Source organism: Pelodiscus sinensis, chromosome 2 (genome assembly GCF_049634645.1).
Source record: "Pelodiscus sinensis isolate JC-2024 chromosome 2, ASM4963464v1, whole genome shotgun sequence".
Taxonomy (NCBI): domain Eukaryota; kingdom Metazoa; phylum Chordata; order Testudines; family Trionychidae; genus Pelodiscus; species Pelodiscus sinensis.
Window position 1 is genome coordinate 204,151,146 of NC_134712.1, and position 18,116 is coordinate 204,169,261.

The window sequence follows — 18,116 nt, forward strand, 5'->3', positions numbered from 1 at the left end:
AGTAATTTGAATTCTCCATTAAGATGCATCAATCTGCTGGTACCGCAGCCAAGCAAGCTGCCCTACTGGAAGAATATATGAAATGTAGGCTGAGTGAGTGCTCCATTCTCAGGAGTAGTTATCAATGGTTCATCAATATCAGTAGTTATGCTGAAAGGGCATAAAAAGTGGGGTTCCTCAGGGATCGGTTTTCGAACTGGTTCAATATCTTCATAAATATCTTTATCAGTGAGGGTATGTCTACACTACAGCGCTAATTCGAACTAACTTAGTTCGAATTAGTTAATTCGAACTAAGCCAATTCGAACTAACGCATCCAGACTAAAAAACTAGTTCGAATTAGCGTTTTGCATTTTATACAGAGTGGACCCTGAACCGGGCTTAAGGATGGCCGGAAGCAGTGCCGGCAGGGCATCAGATGAGGACTTAGAGCGTGGAGCTGCTGGATCAGGATAGCCGAGGGCTGTGCTTAAAAGGGACCCGAACCCCACCCCGGACAGACAGTTCTCAGCGGTGCCCCGCTTGCAAAGCAGTCCTGGCTTGGATTGCCCGGACTACCCACACTGGGCACATCACACCACTCGGCCATCAGCCCGGCTCCACTTGCCATCTCACCACTCGGCCATCAGCCCGGCTGCCATCTGGGGAGAAGGGACAATTGGGGGGCTGCAGGAGAGCTTCCACCCCCAGAAGCCCGCAGAGCCAGCCCAGTCCTCCCCATCGGGGGCTCGTGCCCCATTTCTCCCTCACCTCCTTCCACTTACCCTTCCCTAGCCCCTCTTCTTGATGTAAAAAATAAAGATAATGTGTCTTCCAAAATGGAATCTGTCTTTATTGAATAAAACTGGGGGAGACTGAGAAAAGGAGGTGGGAGAGGGGAAGAGAGAGGCTGGGAGAGGGGAGGGCAACTACAATGATGAGGGGTTGGGAACAGGTCCCATATGAAGAGAGGCTAAAGAGACTGGGACTTTTCAGCTAGAAAAGAGGAGACGGAGGGGGGACAGGATAGAGGTCTCTAAAAGCATGAGTGGGGTGGAGAGGGTGCATACAGAAAAGTTCTTCATTAGTTCCCATAAAGAAGGACTAGAGGACACCAAAGGAAAGGAATGGGTAGCAGGCTTCAAACTAGTAACAGAAAGTTGTTCTTCACAAAGCAAATAGTCAACCTGTGGAACTCCTTGCTGCAGGAGGCTGTGAAGGCTAGAACTAGAACAGAGTTTAAAGAGAAGTTAGATCAAGTCATGGAGGTTGGGTCCATGGAGTGGTAATAGCCAGGTGGTATGAGTGGTGTTCCTGTCTGAAGTTTGTGGAAGGCTGGAGAGGGATGGCACGAAACAAATGGCTTGGTCACTGTCTTTGGTCCATCCCCTCCAGGGTCCCTAGGGTTGGCCGCTATCGGCAGACAGGCTGCTGGGCTAGATGGACCTTTAGTCTGACCCAGGACGGCCATTGTAAGCTTTTGCTTTGCAAGCGGGGCACCCCTGAGAACTGTCTGTCCGGGTGGGGGTTGGGACCCTTTAAGCACAGCCCTCGGCTAGCCTGATCCAGCAGCTCTACGCTCTAAGTTCTCCTCTGATGCCCTGCCGGCACTGCTTCCGGCCATCCTTAAGCCCGGTTCAGGGTCCGCTTAATGTGGACATGCTAGTTCGAATTAGCAAAATTCTAATTCGAACTAGTTTTTTAGTCTGGATGCGTTAGTTCGAATTAGCTTAGTTCGAATTAACTAATTCGTACTAAGTTAGTTCGAATTAATGTTGTAGTGTAGACATACCCTGAGTGTCTAGGAAGGAGTACTACAGAAAGGAGTATAAGAGTAATAGTGGACCACAAGCTAAAGATGAGTCTATAGTGTGACATTGTTGTAAAACATCAAACACTGTTCTGGTTTACATTAACAGGATCGTTGTGAGTAAAACATGAGAAGTAATCATCTCCACTACTCTGTGCTGATTAGGCCTCAGCTAGGGTACTGTGTTCCATTCTGGGCACCACATTTCAAGAAGGATTTGGAGAAATTGGAGATGGTCCAGAGAAGAGCAACAGGAATGATTAAAGGTCCAGAAAACATGAAAAGAGAAGAATTAGAGTGAACACGATAACAGCTTACAATTACCTAAAAGATGTTACAAGGGGGAAGGATAAAAATATTTCTTTTTAACCTCTGATGGTAGGACAAAAAGCGATGGGCTTAAATTGCAGGGAGCGGTTTAGGTTGGATGTTAGGAGAAACTTCCTAACTGTCAGGGTGGTTAAGTACTGGAATAAATTGGTTGGGGAGGTTGTATCATCTCTATCATTAGAGATATTTAATAACAGGTTAGATAAACATCTGTCAGAGATGATTTGGATGCTGCTTGGTCCTGCTGTGAGTACAGAGGACTGGACCTTTTGTGGTCCCTTCTCATTCTAGTATTCTATGATTCTATCTATCATGTGCATGAAGAATCACCATGCAAGACTGCTAGGCTGTGTCTACACTGGCCACTTATTCCGGAAAATCAGCCGCTTTTCCGGAATAACTTGCCAGCTGTCTACACTGGCCCCTTGAATTTCCGGAAAAGCACTGACAATCTACTGTAAAATCATCAGTGCTTTTCTGGAAAAAATATGCTGCTCCCGTTCGGGCAAAAGTCCTTTTCCGGAAAACTGTTCTGGAAAAGGGCCAGTGTAGACAACACAGATTTCTTTTCCGCAAAAAAGCCTCGATCGCGAAAATGACGATCGGGGCTTTTTTGCGGAAAAGCGTGTCTACATTGGCATGGACGCTTTTCCGGAAAAAGTGCTTTTCTGGAAAAGCATTCTGCCAATGTAGATGCGCTTTTTCCGGAAATACTTATAACGGAAAACTGTTCCGTTTTAAGCATTTCCGGAAAATCATGCCAGTGTAGACGTAGCCCTAGAGTGCTGTGCCAGCCAAAGAAAGGGATGCATGACAAGCCATGAAACATATCCAGTAATTTGTATGCCATGTTGGATGCTTCCAGTGTGAAGGCCAGTTAAAGTGTGCTTTGCCAAACATTGAACCCATAGTGACATCAGCCTTCAGTGAGAGGCAAAACAAACAAACCTTAACAAAAATGCAGGCTTCACCAATATATTAGTCTGCTGATGAAAACACAGTGCTGATAGAATCACTGCTGCCAAAAATTTACAGTGTGACATTTACTAGTAACTAAACATCTAAATAAGGAGTTGCTACAGCAACTTTAGTTTCACACAGGATCTGCATGGGCTAACAATACTGGCTTTCTTAAACCCAACAATTCAGGCTGTATGCTAGCAAGCATGAAGGACAAATACTTCTTACTTTGATAGTTATATTTTTCTTTGTGCACTGGCAACCTAAGGGCTTGAGATTTAAATTCTGAATTCCTGATTTTCACAAGTTTAAAAAGTAAAGATTTGGCTTTTATCTACAGATACCATACTACAAATACCAAAGGATGATTATTTCACCAAGATGTATTATTTCCTACTTAGGTTGTACTGCATTCTTAGTTAACTTACTGTTCCCTGTAATGATCTGTGTGCTTGCAGTAAAGAATTACCATCAGTGTATTCCTCAATTGACATGGCACCGGGGGGTGCTTTCTGCTTAGCCATAGATGGTTCTAAGAAGCATTCTTCACAGAGTAAAAAAGTTTTAGATACTTTGGACACATTCATCTTTCTGTCAGACTTAGAGGACATGCCCCACAAACAAGGAGAGCTCCTCTCTGCCCAAGAATGCAATGTTGTTCTGTGGATTTTAATCAAAATTATTTTTCCTAGGGTATGTCTACACAGCAAAGTTATTTCAAAATTAATTCAAAATAGCGGATGGCTTATTTTGAACTTGGTAAACCTCATTCCACGAGGAGTAGCACCTATTTCAAAATTGCTATTTTGAAATAAGTGCTGTGTAGACGCAGAATAGGGGCTATTTAGAAATAGGGGGCATCCAGCCCTTGCCAGGGTGCCCTACTGGCCACTCTGACCCCAACCAGGAAAACTCCTCTCCTCTTCCCTCCTCGGAGCCCTTAAAGGGGTAGAGTCTGGCCACAGTGTCTGTGCCAGCACCAGCCCAGAGCCAGTATTCACTACTCCTGACCCAATGGCCCCAGCATGAGCCAGGCAGCCAGTGCCAGCCAGCCCTCCACCGCTCCCCAGCCCAGTACCCCAGCTCCCAGGAGCTTGCCAGGGGCTGGAGAAGGCGGGCGCCTTCCTGGTCCAGTGCAGAGATCATGGACCTGATTGAGATTTGGGGGGATGCCGCCAGTATCCATGATTTCCCCACTAGATGGAGGAATGCAACCAGCTATAGCTGGATAGCTGCCAGCCTGGCCACCAAAGGCCACATCCGAACCCAAGAGCAGGTTCAGATGAAAATTAAGGCACTGCGGCAGGCCTATCCCAGGGCCACAGGGGGCAGCTCCCAAACAGGGGCAGACCCAGAGCCCAGCCCCTATTTTGACTACATCCTGGGGGGGCAGGATGGTCTGTGCCCCCCAGCTGGTCATCGACCCTAGGGCAGAGGGCCCTGTCCAGGGCATAGAGGAGGAGGAGGAGGGCCAGGAGCCGTAGGAGCCCGGAGGAAGCATGCCGCGGAGCCAGGACCCCCGAGCTGTCCCAGCGGACCTGTCACCGGTGTCATCTGGGGAGGCAACAACATGTGAGTGCCATTACTGTCCCCTTATGGGTGGGGGGGAGGGAGACCAGGTACCGCACGTGTGTGCCTTGCTGTCCATGGATCACACAGCAACCTGTGCATGTGTGAGCATGTGCTGTGCCACCCCTGGGCACGTGGCCCCAGCTGGCTGCCACACAGGGGTCTGGGCCTGTTATCCACACATGTGTGTGAAGAGACATGACATGATCCTGACCCCGGAGTGGGACACAGCAGGATGTCTCCCTCCACGAGCCCCCTCGTCCCCTGCACAGAGGCAGGGATATCTCCCCCCCCACACACACACACCCACACTATACACAGCACAGGGGCATGGGTGCAGTCCCGGGGCAGCTTCCACTTCCGGGGGTAGCAGGACATCCCGAACATGGCTTCTGTTCAAGCACATCAGCTCTGATGGTACAGAGAACTGTTGTCCTCGCCTTGCAGAGGGAGACTGGGCTTCACCCACTGTATCCCCAGGGATAACTGACCACTTCTCTTGTTTCTCCACAGCCATACCAGCTGCGAGTGCAGGGCGCACCACACCACCCAGGACATCCTCCCGCACCCAAGGATTCTGCAGGCCCACCCATGCAGTGGAGGGATTCCAGCAGAAGCACCTGGGGGCACTGCGAGCCCTGCACCGCACCCTCAACCATTGGGTGCAGAAGACCTGCAGCTCCGGCGGGAGCAGCTTGCCAGCTGTGAGCACCTGCAGACCCTGGTGCAGAGCTTGCTGCCTCCTGACGCTCCAGCCCCTGCTGTCTCCCCAGTTACCGCTCCTCCTCCCACTCCTTTTCCCCCTCCCACTTCTTCCTCCACACCCTCCTCCCTCCCCCGGGACACCGAGGCCCCCGCACCCGCGGTGCTGGGAGACAGTTGGGTCGACGAGACCCCCAACCCTGAGCCCTTCCTCCCCCTTCCTCCCCTTGCCTCCCGCTGCCAGCTCCCTCCTCCCAGGTTTTCCCCTCCCCTCTCCCACCTTATTCCCCAGTCTCACCTCAGTTTCATCCCTCCCCTCCACACCCAAGTTTTGTTCAATAAAGAGACTTTGTTGTAATGAACACGTGTCTTTTATTGTACAGCAGGAAGGAGAGTTAGGGAGGGGTAAGTGGAAGGACATGAGGGAGGAATGAGGCACAAGCCCCCAGTTGGGCACATCAGGGAGGCTGTTAGTGCCTGCATAACGTGCTGCCAGGCTCACAGCAACACATCCAGGAGAAGCACCAGAGTGCCCAGGGGCGGCTCTGGCTCCATGCTGCAGAGTGCTATGGTATCTTAAGTGAGGGTAACCAGAGTACGCAGAGAAAAAAATGAGGTAGGTAAGCAAGCAGGGAAACCTGAGAACTGGCTGTCCAGGGGGGGGTCCCTTTAAGCAAAGGCCTCAGATAGCCTCATGCAGCAGCCACACAAGGTAACTCCGGTTCCGACCGGCCTTAAATGTGATTCAGCGTCCAATCAGTGTGGAACACTCTTCCTTCTACTTCTTACTCCTTATGAAATGAGGGTTACAGGAATCAGAGGAAAAAGTCCTCCATCTCGACATTATTTTGAAATAATAGCAAGGACATATCAAGTGGGATCCTACAGGGATCAGTAGGGATCCAGTTCTGTTCAATATCTTCACCAAAAGTTTAGATAATGGCATAGATGGTGCATTTATACACTTTGTGGCTGATACCAAGCTGGAAGGGCTTGGAATTGCTTTGGAGTGTAGGATTAAAATGATATGGCTAAATTAGAGAAATGGTTTTAGGTAAATAGGATGAAATTCAATGAGGACAAATGCAAAGTACTTTACTTAGAAAAGAACAATGAGAAATGACTGCTTAGGAAAGAGTAATGTGGAAAACAAGCTGGGGTCATAGTGGACCACAAGCTAAAAATAAGTCAACAGTATAAAAGTATTGAAAAAAAAAGCAAACATAATTCTGGGATGTATTAGCAGGAGTACAGTAAGCGAGACATGAGAAGTAATTCTTCTACTCTAGGCTACACTGACTAAGCCTTAACTGGAGTGTTGCGTCCAGTTCTGGATGCCACATTTCAGGAAAGATGTAGACAATTTGGGAAAAGTCCAGAGAAGAGCTACAAAAAAGATTAAAGGTCTAGAAAACATTACCTCTGACTGAAGATTGAAAAAAATGGGTTTGTTTAGTTTGGAGAAGAGAAGACTGAGAGGCGACATAATCTTTCATGTACTTGAAAACTGTTACAAGGCAAAGATAGAAAAATGGTTCTCAATTTCTAATGATATGGCAAGAAGCAATGGGTTTAAATTGCAGTAGGGGAGGCTTAGGTTGGACATCAGGAAAAACTTCCTAACTGTCAAGGAGATTAAACACTGGAATAAATTGCCCAGGGAGGTTCTACAATCTCTATCACTGGAGAGCATTAACAGCAGGTTAGACAAACACCTGTCAGGGATTGTCTAGGTAATATTTAGCCCTGCCATGAGTGGAAGGGATTGAACTAGTTTACTTCTCAAGACTCCTTCCATTCCTATGTTTCTGTGATTCTAAGTGCTTATGATCGCTGGTTTAGACTTCCATCTAAAATGATTCATGGAGAGTGCTGGTAGATGGATTCAAGCATATAGAGAGATTTATAAATTACACATGGACCTGAATTGGGGTATGGCAGAGCTGCAGCAGTTGAGGAGAAACTCCAGGAAGGAGATGCAAGTGTGAATGCCTACATGCTGAAAACGTTGGGAAGAATTATGCTGCCATTGGCTGACAATAAATTCAGCAGGATAGTACAGAAGGTAGAAGGGAGCCTGACTCAGTTATCTTCTTGCCATCTCTTGAGATAGTTGGCAGCCTATATTATTAGGAAGGAGCTGTGCATCCCCGAGATCCATGACTTAGGTTTTATCCAGTTCTTTTGCTTGCAGGGGAGCAATAAGAGAAGGTGGTTTTTTTACCCCCTCCACTCTGCTCTTACCCTCATACCTGCACAGGAACTGGACACCATTTCATCCATAATGAGGCACCAGAAATTTATATATTGCATCACAAAATATTTTCCCTAGAGTCACATTCTTATATCATGGCCACAACTATATTATTAGTGATGTTAAGTTTTGTTTTGTTATTTAAATCAATCGACTGGGATTTGAACCCGCAGCAGTATAACCCTGTGACAGTAGCACTGATTCATTCATCAAGATTTCTCACTAATTTGCACAAAACCTACTAATTCCTTTTTTCAAGCAACAGGGTAATTCTGCTCCCCTTCCCTCCCCCAACCCACTCTTATTCTACTCTTATAAATATGCATAATTGTTAGTAGTTTTGCTATTGGGCTGAGTGGTTTGGTAAGTTATTTCAAGCATGCTGATGACACATCTGACATAAGCAGTCCGTCTATGACATTCTGTGGGTCCAACCATTTGGAAATTGCCACAAGTTTCTGTTTAAATCAGCAGCTGAAGTGTGAATGTATTTTTGACATTTTTGAGATTGTTCATGAAGCTGGGAGTTGACCAGTGATTTGCATGCTGAAAGCCTAATAATGTTGAATTTATAGGAAATGTAAATGCTAGATTTTAAAAAGATAGAATAAAAGAAATTCAATGGATAAAACTTCTAGAATGAGATCAAAGCATTTATTCAAATAGTTTCTGGTCCAAATTCCATTGATGACAATGGAAAGACTCATTGACTTAGCTTTGCATCAGACTCCCTGGCACCTTTCTATGAAAAAAACAGAAAAAACCTGAAACCAGAAGGGTAATGAGGAGGGTTTCACTGTTGTAGACATAACAGAATAATAATTTCCCTGCATCTATAGAAAGAATAGTTTAGGGAAGGTGTTTTCAAACTTTGGGTCATAGCTTGTAAGAGCGAGATGTTTTATCTGAGCATCCATAAGCATGGTCGCTTATGGCTCCCAATGGCTATTCCTGGCCACCATTCCTGGCCAAAGGGAGCTGCTGGAAGCAGTACAGGATGAGCCACCAATTTCTATAGCTCCCACTGGCGAGGAATGGTGAACCACAGCCACTGTGAGCTACCAGTGGCCATACCTGTGGACACTCAACTAAATAAAGTGTCTCGTGGCCAGCCAGCGGCTTACCCTTATAAGCCATGACCCAAATTTTGAAACCTTTTGTTAAGGATATGGGCTGTGATGGCAGCACCACTTTCCATTTGGATATATAACAGGGGAAAGCACCCTAGAATTCTGCAGTAGGTGTTTATTCATTTAATCATCAGGCTGCTGACTGGATTTCACATGTTTGTCTTCGGTTTATTTTATTTTTACAAAGCTATAATTAGCTTAAGTTGAAAATGTTTCCTCTGAAATGGGCAGCTTTGTTTGCAGTGTCATCCACAATGTCACTAGCCAGAAGATTAAACCTATTCAGAATTAATAGTTTAGTTACAGTCAGAATTCTGGGAGCAGGGAATGGCTGAAGCATCACGGAAGTTCTATAGATATACTGTTTTACTCCCCCCTAAACATAGTGGCTACGTCTACACTGGCCCCTTTTCCGGAAGGGGCATGTAAATTTCATGAGTCGTAGTAGGGAAATGCGCGGGGGATTTAAATATCCCCCGCGGCATTTAAATAAAAATGTCCGCCGCTTTTTTCCGGCTTTTAAAAAAGCCGGAAAAGAGCGTCTACACTGGCCCCGATCCTCTGGGAAAAAGTGCCCTTTTCCGGAGGGTCTTATTCCTACTTCACTTTTTCCCAGAGGATCGGGGCCAGTGTAGACGCTCTTTTCCGGCTTTTTTAAAAGCCGGAAAAAAGCGGCGGACATTTTTATTTAAATGCCGCGGGGGATATTTAAATCCCCCGCGCATTTCCCTACTACGACTCATGAAATTTACATGCCCCTTCCGGAAAAGGGGCCAGTGTAGACGAGCCCAGTCAGAGAGGCTAAGGGTATGTCTTCACTACAGAGTTTTTTTTGAAAAACGGCTGTTTTTTAAAAAAAACTTCAGGAACGTCCACACTGCAATTACATGCTTCCGTAAGAGATGTTTTTCCGGCATTGGTAATCCTCTTTCTACGAGGAAGAAGCCTTCTTCTGAAAGAGCTCTTTTGGGAAAACGTGTGTGTGGACAGGGAAGAGGGAGTTCTTTCAGAAGAAGAGGAAAGAGGAAAAAGCACAGGTGCCTTAGTGGTCACTCCGTCCATAGTAATCACAGATTAAATGTGAGAAAGCGTCCATTCAGTGTTGACGCTATCTTTCGAAAAAGCAGATCATTTTTTCAATGCTCTTTGGCAGTGTAGATCTCTTCCGGAAAAGCTTCTTCTGAAATAAGCTTGCAGTCTAGATGTAGCCTAATACTCCACAGTGAAGAACAGAGGCAGTTCACAGCTCTTGGAGAAACTCCTGCTATTCTACTGTGTTGCAGCTGAGGTTTCACTAATATCAAAGGTAGTGTGCTTCTGCTATTCCAGGGTGGGGCAGTTTCTAAGATGTTCATGTAGAAGATGAGTACACATTTAATCTGTAGGTTTAGTTCCTAATAAATAACACCCTTGTTATAACTTTCACTTTTATCTCTCCTTTGTTTCAGATTCCCAGGAAGGAAATTACAAATCAGAGGTCAACAGCAAACCTAGGAAGGAAAGGACAGCCTTTACCAAGGAGCAAATCAGAGAGCTAGAAGCAGAATTTGCCCATCATAACTACCTAACCAGGCTGAGAAGATATGAGATAGCAGTAAATCTGGACCTCACTGAAAGACAGGTACCGATGGAAAGTTGTTGATTTTGAAGTGTATGTTAAATATTTAAAACTACCAGCCATCTTCTTAGCTCTAGTTGATTTATCCTAGATATGCTAATGTATAAAATAAAAAAATTACAGGTAACTCTGAAATGATACATGTTAAGATTGAGTAAAAATGTTACTTTGAAACAGATATTTATAAATTCAGTTAACCCACTGAAACAGGTGTTTACTATCAATAAGTCAGATAGTGTACCTCCCAGAAGGGAATCAATAGGTTTTCAGATTGCCCAATGCATCTCTACTTAAAATATATCCAGTCTTCTCTTCTGTGCAAAGGCTTCTTCCTAGATATTTACGGGCATTTTTACATATGTCTACCACCTGTTCTCTGAATCCTGAAAAATCACAAACCAAGCTACTAGAGTGGGAAGGAAGACATTGAATTACCAAACCATAACTAAGACTTCCATTTCAAGCATAATAAGCAGTGTGTCTTTTCATACTTGGAATATTTGATGACAACTCTGTTCTCTTACGCTTTTAACACAACAAGGAGTCCAGTGGTACCTTACAGACTAACAAGTTTATATGGAACAAGCTTTTGTGAGTTCCAAATCATTTAATCAGGTTCCATAAGAGAAAGTAAAAGAAACAGATAGTAGGAATACAGAGATCAAGGTGAATGTGGCTAAGAAGGTGAAAATACCTAAAGTGGAAAATTACTTATGGCAAGAAGAAGTCATTTCAAGTCTCTATTCAGACCCATTCTGATGGTATTAAATTTGCATATGAATTCCAGCTCAGCAGTTTCATGTCTATTTTTGAAGGGTTGGGTTTTTTTTTGTTTTTATTTTTGGCTTGAGGATGGCAACTTTCAACTCTGCTAGTGTATGTCTACACTAGCCCCCTAGTTCGAACTAGGGAGGCTAATCTAGGCATTCGATGTTGCAAATGAAGCCCGGGATTTAAATATCCTAGGCTTTATTTGCATCTTCCCGTCCGGGCGCCACTTAGTTGGAGTTAACATTTGACTGCCGCGTGTAGCCGCGGGCAGTTAGTTCGGACTAAGGGGATTTAAAAATGGTGCCCGGACGGGAAAATGCAAATAAAGCCCGGGATATTTAAATCCCAGGCTTCATTTGCAACTTCGAATGCCTACATTAGCCTCCCTAGTTCGAACTACTACTAGTGTAGACATACCCTTACTGTTATCCAGAGAGGTTAAAATGTTCTCCCAGTGTTTTTTGTAAGTTACCATTCTTGATGTTTTACAACACAGCAAAATTAATCCAGCATTATAAAGTGGTATGACACAACCATATGATGAGATGATTCAGTGTTCCAAAAGTAAATTGATTATTTCAATATACAATACAGAGATAGGTGTACCTGAACATACATCTTTGGGAGTTCACTGGGAGAAAAGGAATTCTTCTGATACTTCTATATCAAAGAATAAAATCTCAGACTTCCTTTACTACACGTTAATTCATGAAGGGGAACATGAGGGGATACTTTCTACTTTGTCGCAGATGTGTAATATCAATGTTAGGAATCATTATAATGAATCTATCCACATACCATCTGAGCATAACTTTTCTGTGCTTCTCTAGTTAATCACATGTGGCACCTAGGTTGCTGAGAATGCTGCACTTCTAGGACAAAGGCCCAGATAGTTTCAATCAGGACAAAGGCCTGGATAATTTCAATCAGGAAGGGAAAGGTTTTAAAGCTTCTACTCCCAACATACACAACAGCATTAACAAGATTGATTTATGCCTTCCAGTTAGACAGGAAGGGGCCATTAACTGCACTGAAGATGCACAATGGTCCACAACAAAAAGATAATTGGAAAGTGGATGAAAACCTAGCCGATTCTCCAGTATTCATTTGATTTCTAAAAATTGGGGGAAATTTTGCTGTCATTGCCTCTGTTGTAATTTGGGAACATTTTCATAGAAATCAGATGAATTACCTTAGTGTGAAACTGATGTGAATAACATCAGAATCAGGCCCTCTCCTTCCACATTATATGAAAACTTCTAAGAATGGAATTTCGGGAATTGATTCTTCCCTCATACTAGTTTTACATCGGTGCAAGCTGCACTGATTTCAGAAAACGTATGCCACAGATTACACTGCTGTGAGATCAATATTAATTTTTTCAATGCAGAGTCAGAATATTTCTTAAATATGCATTACATTCAGTTGTTAACAGAATGAATGCTAACACAATACCAGCATCCAACCACTTGCATATTTATTATTGTAATTTTTATTACCTAGTAGCATGTACTAGTCCCAAGATCAGAAGCCTGTTGCGCTGGATATTTTACACACACATGCTAGGAAATAAGCTCTTTAGGGAAAGGACTATAATCTAAATAAAAGGCTAAATATTCTCATGTAGCATAGCTCATTTGGTCTGGTTTTCAGAAGTGATCACTGCATAGAGTATTATTCAGAGAATGATGTGACACTGTGGGGGCACTCTCATTTCTGGCATATACTATCATTTTCTAAAATTTTTGCCAAAGCATCTTTTGCTGAGAATAGTAGTCACTGTCTCTGACTAGGTTAAGATATAAGTTATAGTACCTATGCCAAAACCAGCTGTAGACCTACCTATGTTTGAAAGATCTTCAAACATTCAGGGAATGCTTATGATTTTTTTGTGAAATAGATACTCAAATTGGATATTGGATAATGCAGCAAAGAAAAAAAAAGCAGCCGTTATTAGATACATTAAACATCTCCACCAAGAAACTATGTTTGTGAACAGAATTAACCACTGACGGAATTAATTATTTTGCATATGTTGTTGTTACTGACATTCAAAAAAAGCAAATATCAAATTATTATACAGAGTCAGAGACACAAAAATAAACAAGAGAACACTATTGTCAGTCATCCTAAAGTTACTTCTTTCAATTAGTTCCCAATATGTGGCAGATGTGAGATAAATCATGGGGCCCATTATCTTAGGAAAACTCAATCTTCCTCTTGATCATTATGATAATTTCTACCATACGTTATAGCTTAAATGGGACATCACCACCCAACATTCATAATTACCTTTCTGGCACGTAGAATAAACTATAGAAAAACATATGTTTTACCATATTTAAAAGCCTATGCAAGACTGGCCAAGTTTTCTACTAGCATCAAAGCAAGACACAAATTAATTTCCAAACAATTTCTAAGGTCAGCACAAATATAAATGCCTGGTGGAAGGACATGTTCACTAAAAATGTGTGAAGGAGCCAAGTCCTGATTTTTGTTGTTTGCATGTTAGGCTACGTTATTTAGAATGTCAGCATGGAACAGGAATGAGCATAATTTGTATGGCACCCTAACAAAAAAAGATTACATAGATATCTCAAAGTCTCGGTTATTGAGTGCACTTCAAGAGCATTTCAAACACATATTGTGGCTCTATTATCACACTATAAAAGTTCCAGCAATATAGGTGCCTCTAATTCTTACTCCATTGCCTATAGAGTGCACTCCAATCCCTACTCAGCCAGCAGTTAATGATTTTCAGCTGGCAGGCCTCTATGTATTCTGAAGAGCTAGTTAGTCTAAAAAAAATCTCTTAGGTCTCTAGATATTTGTAACCTTGACAAGCGCATTCTTGGCTTTTTTGTCCATCCAGATAAACTTGGAGAAGGCGCCATCCAAACTTTTAATATCTCACTGTGGGATGAGGAGAGGAAGCAGCTGGAGTGGGGTATAAGAGGTGTGGCAAAATGGACATTTTTATAGGGTCAGTCCTGCCAAATATAGAAAGAGTGGGAGATCTTTTCACATCACAAGATCTTTTTGCACAGAGCTAATCAAAGGAGCAACGTTGCAGTTCTTCAAGCTAGCTAAGGTTACCGGAATAAACAGTTCAAATATGTAATGCTTCTATTTGCCAACATAAACGGAAAATCCCACCTAGTCAGATTAAATTCCACTAGGAGGGCTTATTTTTGCTAGTTAACCTTGAGTCCCGATATCTGCCCAAAATCCATCAATCATTTACAAAATACCCAGAATCAGTGTTTCTTCGTAGGTAATGGGGAAAACAGTTTGTTAAAATAAAGAAGGGCTTTATGCTCCCTTGTCTCAGTTCAGCATAATGAAAGTCTCTAGTGTGTCAAGTTATGAAGTGGTGCCGGTAGTTCCACGAGCAGATAAACAGCAGTATATTTACAGTATCTAGCACAGTGGGGCTGTAGTCTTGATTAAAGCCTTTTTATGCTACAGCAATAAAATAATAAATAATAATAGTAAATCACCATTACAGAGGTGCCCATCCTTCTTATTCATAAATGGCTACTTATACTTGGTTAACATCTTTTTCAGCATCTCAAGACTGAGTGTGGGATTCTACAATCCTTATTCAGGCCAAACAGCCTTTCCAGACAAAGTCAGGTTGATTTGCTGGAGTACAGACAACCTTAACATAGTTAAGCAATATCAATCAGATATGCTGGATTGTCGAATCTTTTCTGGAAGTCGATTGCTCATTCCAAATTTCCACTTATTCAACAGTGTCCATGTATGCTATAATGATTTGAGTGTGTAGATATGTCTGTGTGATGAGCAGCAGCCCACAGCAGCAAGCCTCTAAGTTCGGGTTGACAGATTTGGGATTGAGGAGCTCATGCTATAGCACTACAAATAGCTGTATAGACATTGCAACTTGGACTGAAACCTGGGTTTAGAGATGGGGTTTGCCTGCATTCCTCTGGATTTGTCATTTTTTTAAAATAATGTACTTAAAAATCTAGTGATACTTGTATGTTTATCTGGAATAAAATGATTACAGGAAGCATTACTACAGTAATTCCATAATTTCTCCTGAAAAAAGAAATGCTTCTGGAAACATAAAATATATCTAATTGGTATTTTAATTATATAATTTTGGCTTGAGTAATTATTTACATTTAAAACAAAAGTTTGTGGTAAAACTTCAAATGATGAGTTTACTTTTGCTACATAAATTGGGAGTGGAATTATTGTTAATAATTCATTCACATTGGGAAACCTTATATTCAAAACTTCCAGTGGTTCAGTGGACATCAAGGGTCCAGCTGCTAGTCATGGTTAGATCCTGACATCTGCATGAAGTCTAGTTGAATTCAGTGAGGTTTTGGAAAAGTAAAGTGGTCTGCCTGTGCTAATCAGCTTATGGGATTTGGCCCAAAGTTTAATAATTGTTCAGACAATGCTTCTGTTAAATCTAGTTTGTGCAATGGGGTTGGGGTAAAGGTAGGACCATGGAGCTGGTCAGGACAAAAAGCAGGGGTGGATAAGATCCAGCCCGCAGACCATACTGCCGGAACGCTCAAACACGCAGCAGCCACTGTTTTAAGGTGCAGGGCTGTTCCATGTGGCTGTCTGCTTTAGAGGGAGGGGGAAGCTTCATGTGACCTCTCCGCCCTCAGCCTAATCTTCAGCTCCTATTGGCTGGAAATAACCGGCCAATAGGAACTGACCCCAGCCAATCTCTAAGCTCCTATAAGTGGGCTCCTCCGAGCCAGAGCTTCCTTCTGGCACTCCTGCTCCTCAATTCCCTCCCCAGGTCACCATCTAACCACTTTGCACCCTCCTGCCCCTAGTCGCAACTCCCTTCCAGGCCCTGAACCCCTTTCTATATCTCTCCCCAGGCCTATACTCCCTCCCTGACCCTATACCCCAATACTGTGACCCAGGTCACAACCACCTCCTTCACCCAAACTCTCTCTCAGACCTCACACCATTTCCTGCACTCCAGTCCCTTACCCTGTGCACCCTTCTGCACCTAACCTACATCCTAGACCCCACATCCCCTCCACAGAAAAGTGTGGCTCTTGACCACTTTCAAAATCTTGGGGTGCCCCCCCCCAAAAAAAAATTATTGCCAATCCCTAACCAAAAGGAAGCACAAACTGTATTTTTTTTTTGGCATAGAAGCTACATTCCCTAGGAATTTCAGCTGGAGAAGTGATTGTTCTGTACTGCACCTTTGGAAAGTGATGTCTTAATATCACAATTGAGTTCTAAGAAAAGTGACACATTTTGTCAGCCTAAAAATCAAACAGCAGAAAAACTGAAAGCACCATATTTCTGAAACTTTGTTTTGAGTATCTTTGGAGATTCACTTATGGATCTTTCTGTCTATATGTGGAGGAAAAAGGCTATTTGTTATGCTAGGTACTTATAACAATTAGCATCCATTTAGATTGCCATTGTATTCTTTGGGCCTACTCCAGCTGAAAATAGCTGTAGCTTTCTGAGCCATGCCAGCTGTAAAAGACTGGATGTTGACTCTGTGGCCAATTTACTATCAAGGATAAAAGATTGGCCTGCTTTGGAAGTCAAGAGAATGCCTCCAGTTTTAAAGGAATGAGCTGTGGAGTTGATTAAACTGAATGCAAATTAGAGTTTGGCCTATGAGAAGGTGTTTCAAGCTGTGGAGTCCAAGAGCTCTAAAGAGTTGTCATGCTTCTTCCCTCCTCTAGTACTAAATTGTCATCATGGAGCAAAGTGAGCATATTCTCTTAAGAACCATGGAGCTCTGATTCCCCATTGCTTTGAATGTGTGGAGTCATTTGAACCTGCTAATTGGCTGTAAAATTCTAGCAATAGTGCTTTCTTGTACACTTACTTCATGTAGGTGTAAATGTTTGCTCAGGACAAAGCAGTCCCATATTGTCTAACATGACTCTGATTTTGCATATTATGTCAGAATATTGTATTTGCATGTTATATTAAGCTATTCTATCTCATTATGAACAGCAGTAATTTCAGAAAATCAAACTCACAACTTCAGCTAATGTAACAAATCCTGATATTGCATATAAATTGAGTGCCTTCTCTACTGATGTATATCAATTGGAATGTGACAGGCCCTCGTGAAAATACCTGGGGGCAGGGAAAGAACAAGGCTGTCTTGTGGCAACTCTTAAGGCCAACATAACCTAAGATTGCACATAACAAAAACCGAACTCCCATGTGAAATCCACACCACAGCGTGTGCTTGTGAATGCAGGCAATCTGAAACGGTAAGGCCGGGGTGGGGATCCTAAGGCTTGCCTGGATCGGGCCTCCGAGGGACTGATTGGGACATTGGGGAGCCTGTGCTGGCACTTCAGCCCCTCCGCAACCCACTCTGCTCCTTCCCCTGGTGAGGCTGGAGAAAACAAACTTCTAGCCAGGGTTCCTCTAGGCTCTGGTGTGTGAGGGGAATGTGGGGAGTGTCCTTCTCTTTCTCAGTTGGGAGCCACATCAGTGAGTGGGGTTTTTTTGGTGCTTCTCACTTTTGTACCACCCACAACTAATTTTTTCTGTGGGACAGTAGCTCCCCACAATGTAAAAAAGGTTCCCCACCCCTGCAATAAAGTAGGAACTGCCCCATTCTGCTCCGTATAAGATAATGCTTTTAAAAAGTTAAGATTAACTATTTCATGCTTGAACATTGTAGCAGACCTATGAAATGAATTGTTGAAGATTATTGTCGGATGAAGTGGCATTCATTGGGATGGAGTATGGCAGGTTGCTACCAAGATTTACTAGCATTGAGAATGAAATATTCAAATTACTGCCTCCTCTGAAATAATAAGTGCCCTCTATCCCTGCCTTGCTGTAGGAGGGAGGGAGCAAATGTATTGCCTTTCGAGTATCCAAAGTGTCAACTGCCTCTGAGTAACAAAAACCAAAACCATCTCCTACACTTTGGTGGGTGCCAAAAATCCCACCTGTCTCTTATCCATCTTCCAAAACCTCTAGCTTTTCTTCAGCAGCCCC

The 18,116-nt window shown here is 43.3% G+C and overlaps 1 protein-coding gene across 3 annotated transcripts in view; it reads left to right on the forward strand.

Moving 5' to 3' along the window:
- The window catches only part of MEOX2 (mesenchyme homeobox 2), a 77,695-nt gene that overhangs the window by 47,940 nt on the left and 11,639 nt on the right, over positions 1–18,116 (forward strand). For 2 of the 3 annotated variants that reach the window (XM_075922291.1, XM_006138324.4), the window contains exon 2: positions 10,183–10,355. In XM_075922291.1, coding sequence (XP_075778406.1) covers positions 10,183–10,355 — 173 coding nt within the window. Of the gene's footprint in view, positions 1–362; positions 9,116–10,182; positions 10,356–18,116 lie in introns of those variants that run through there. The other variant, XM_075922290.1, reaches the window with a different exon arrangement.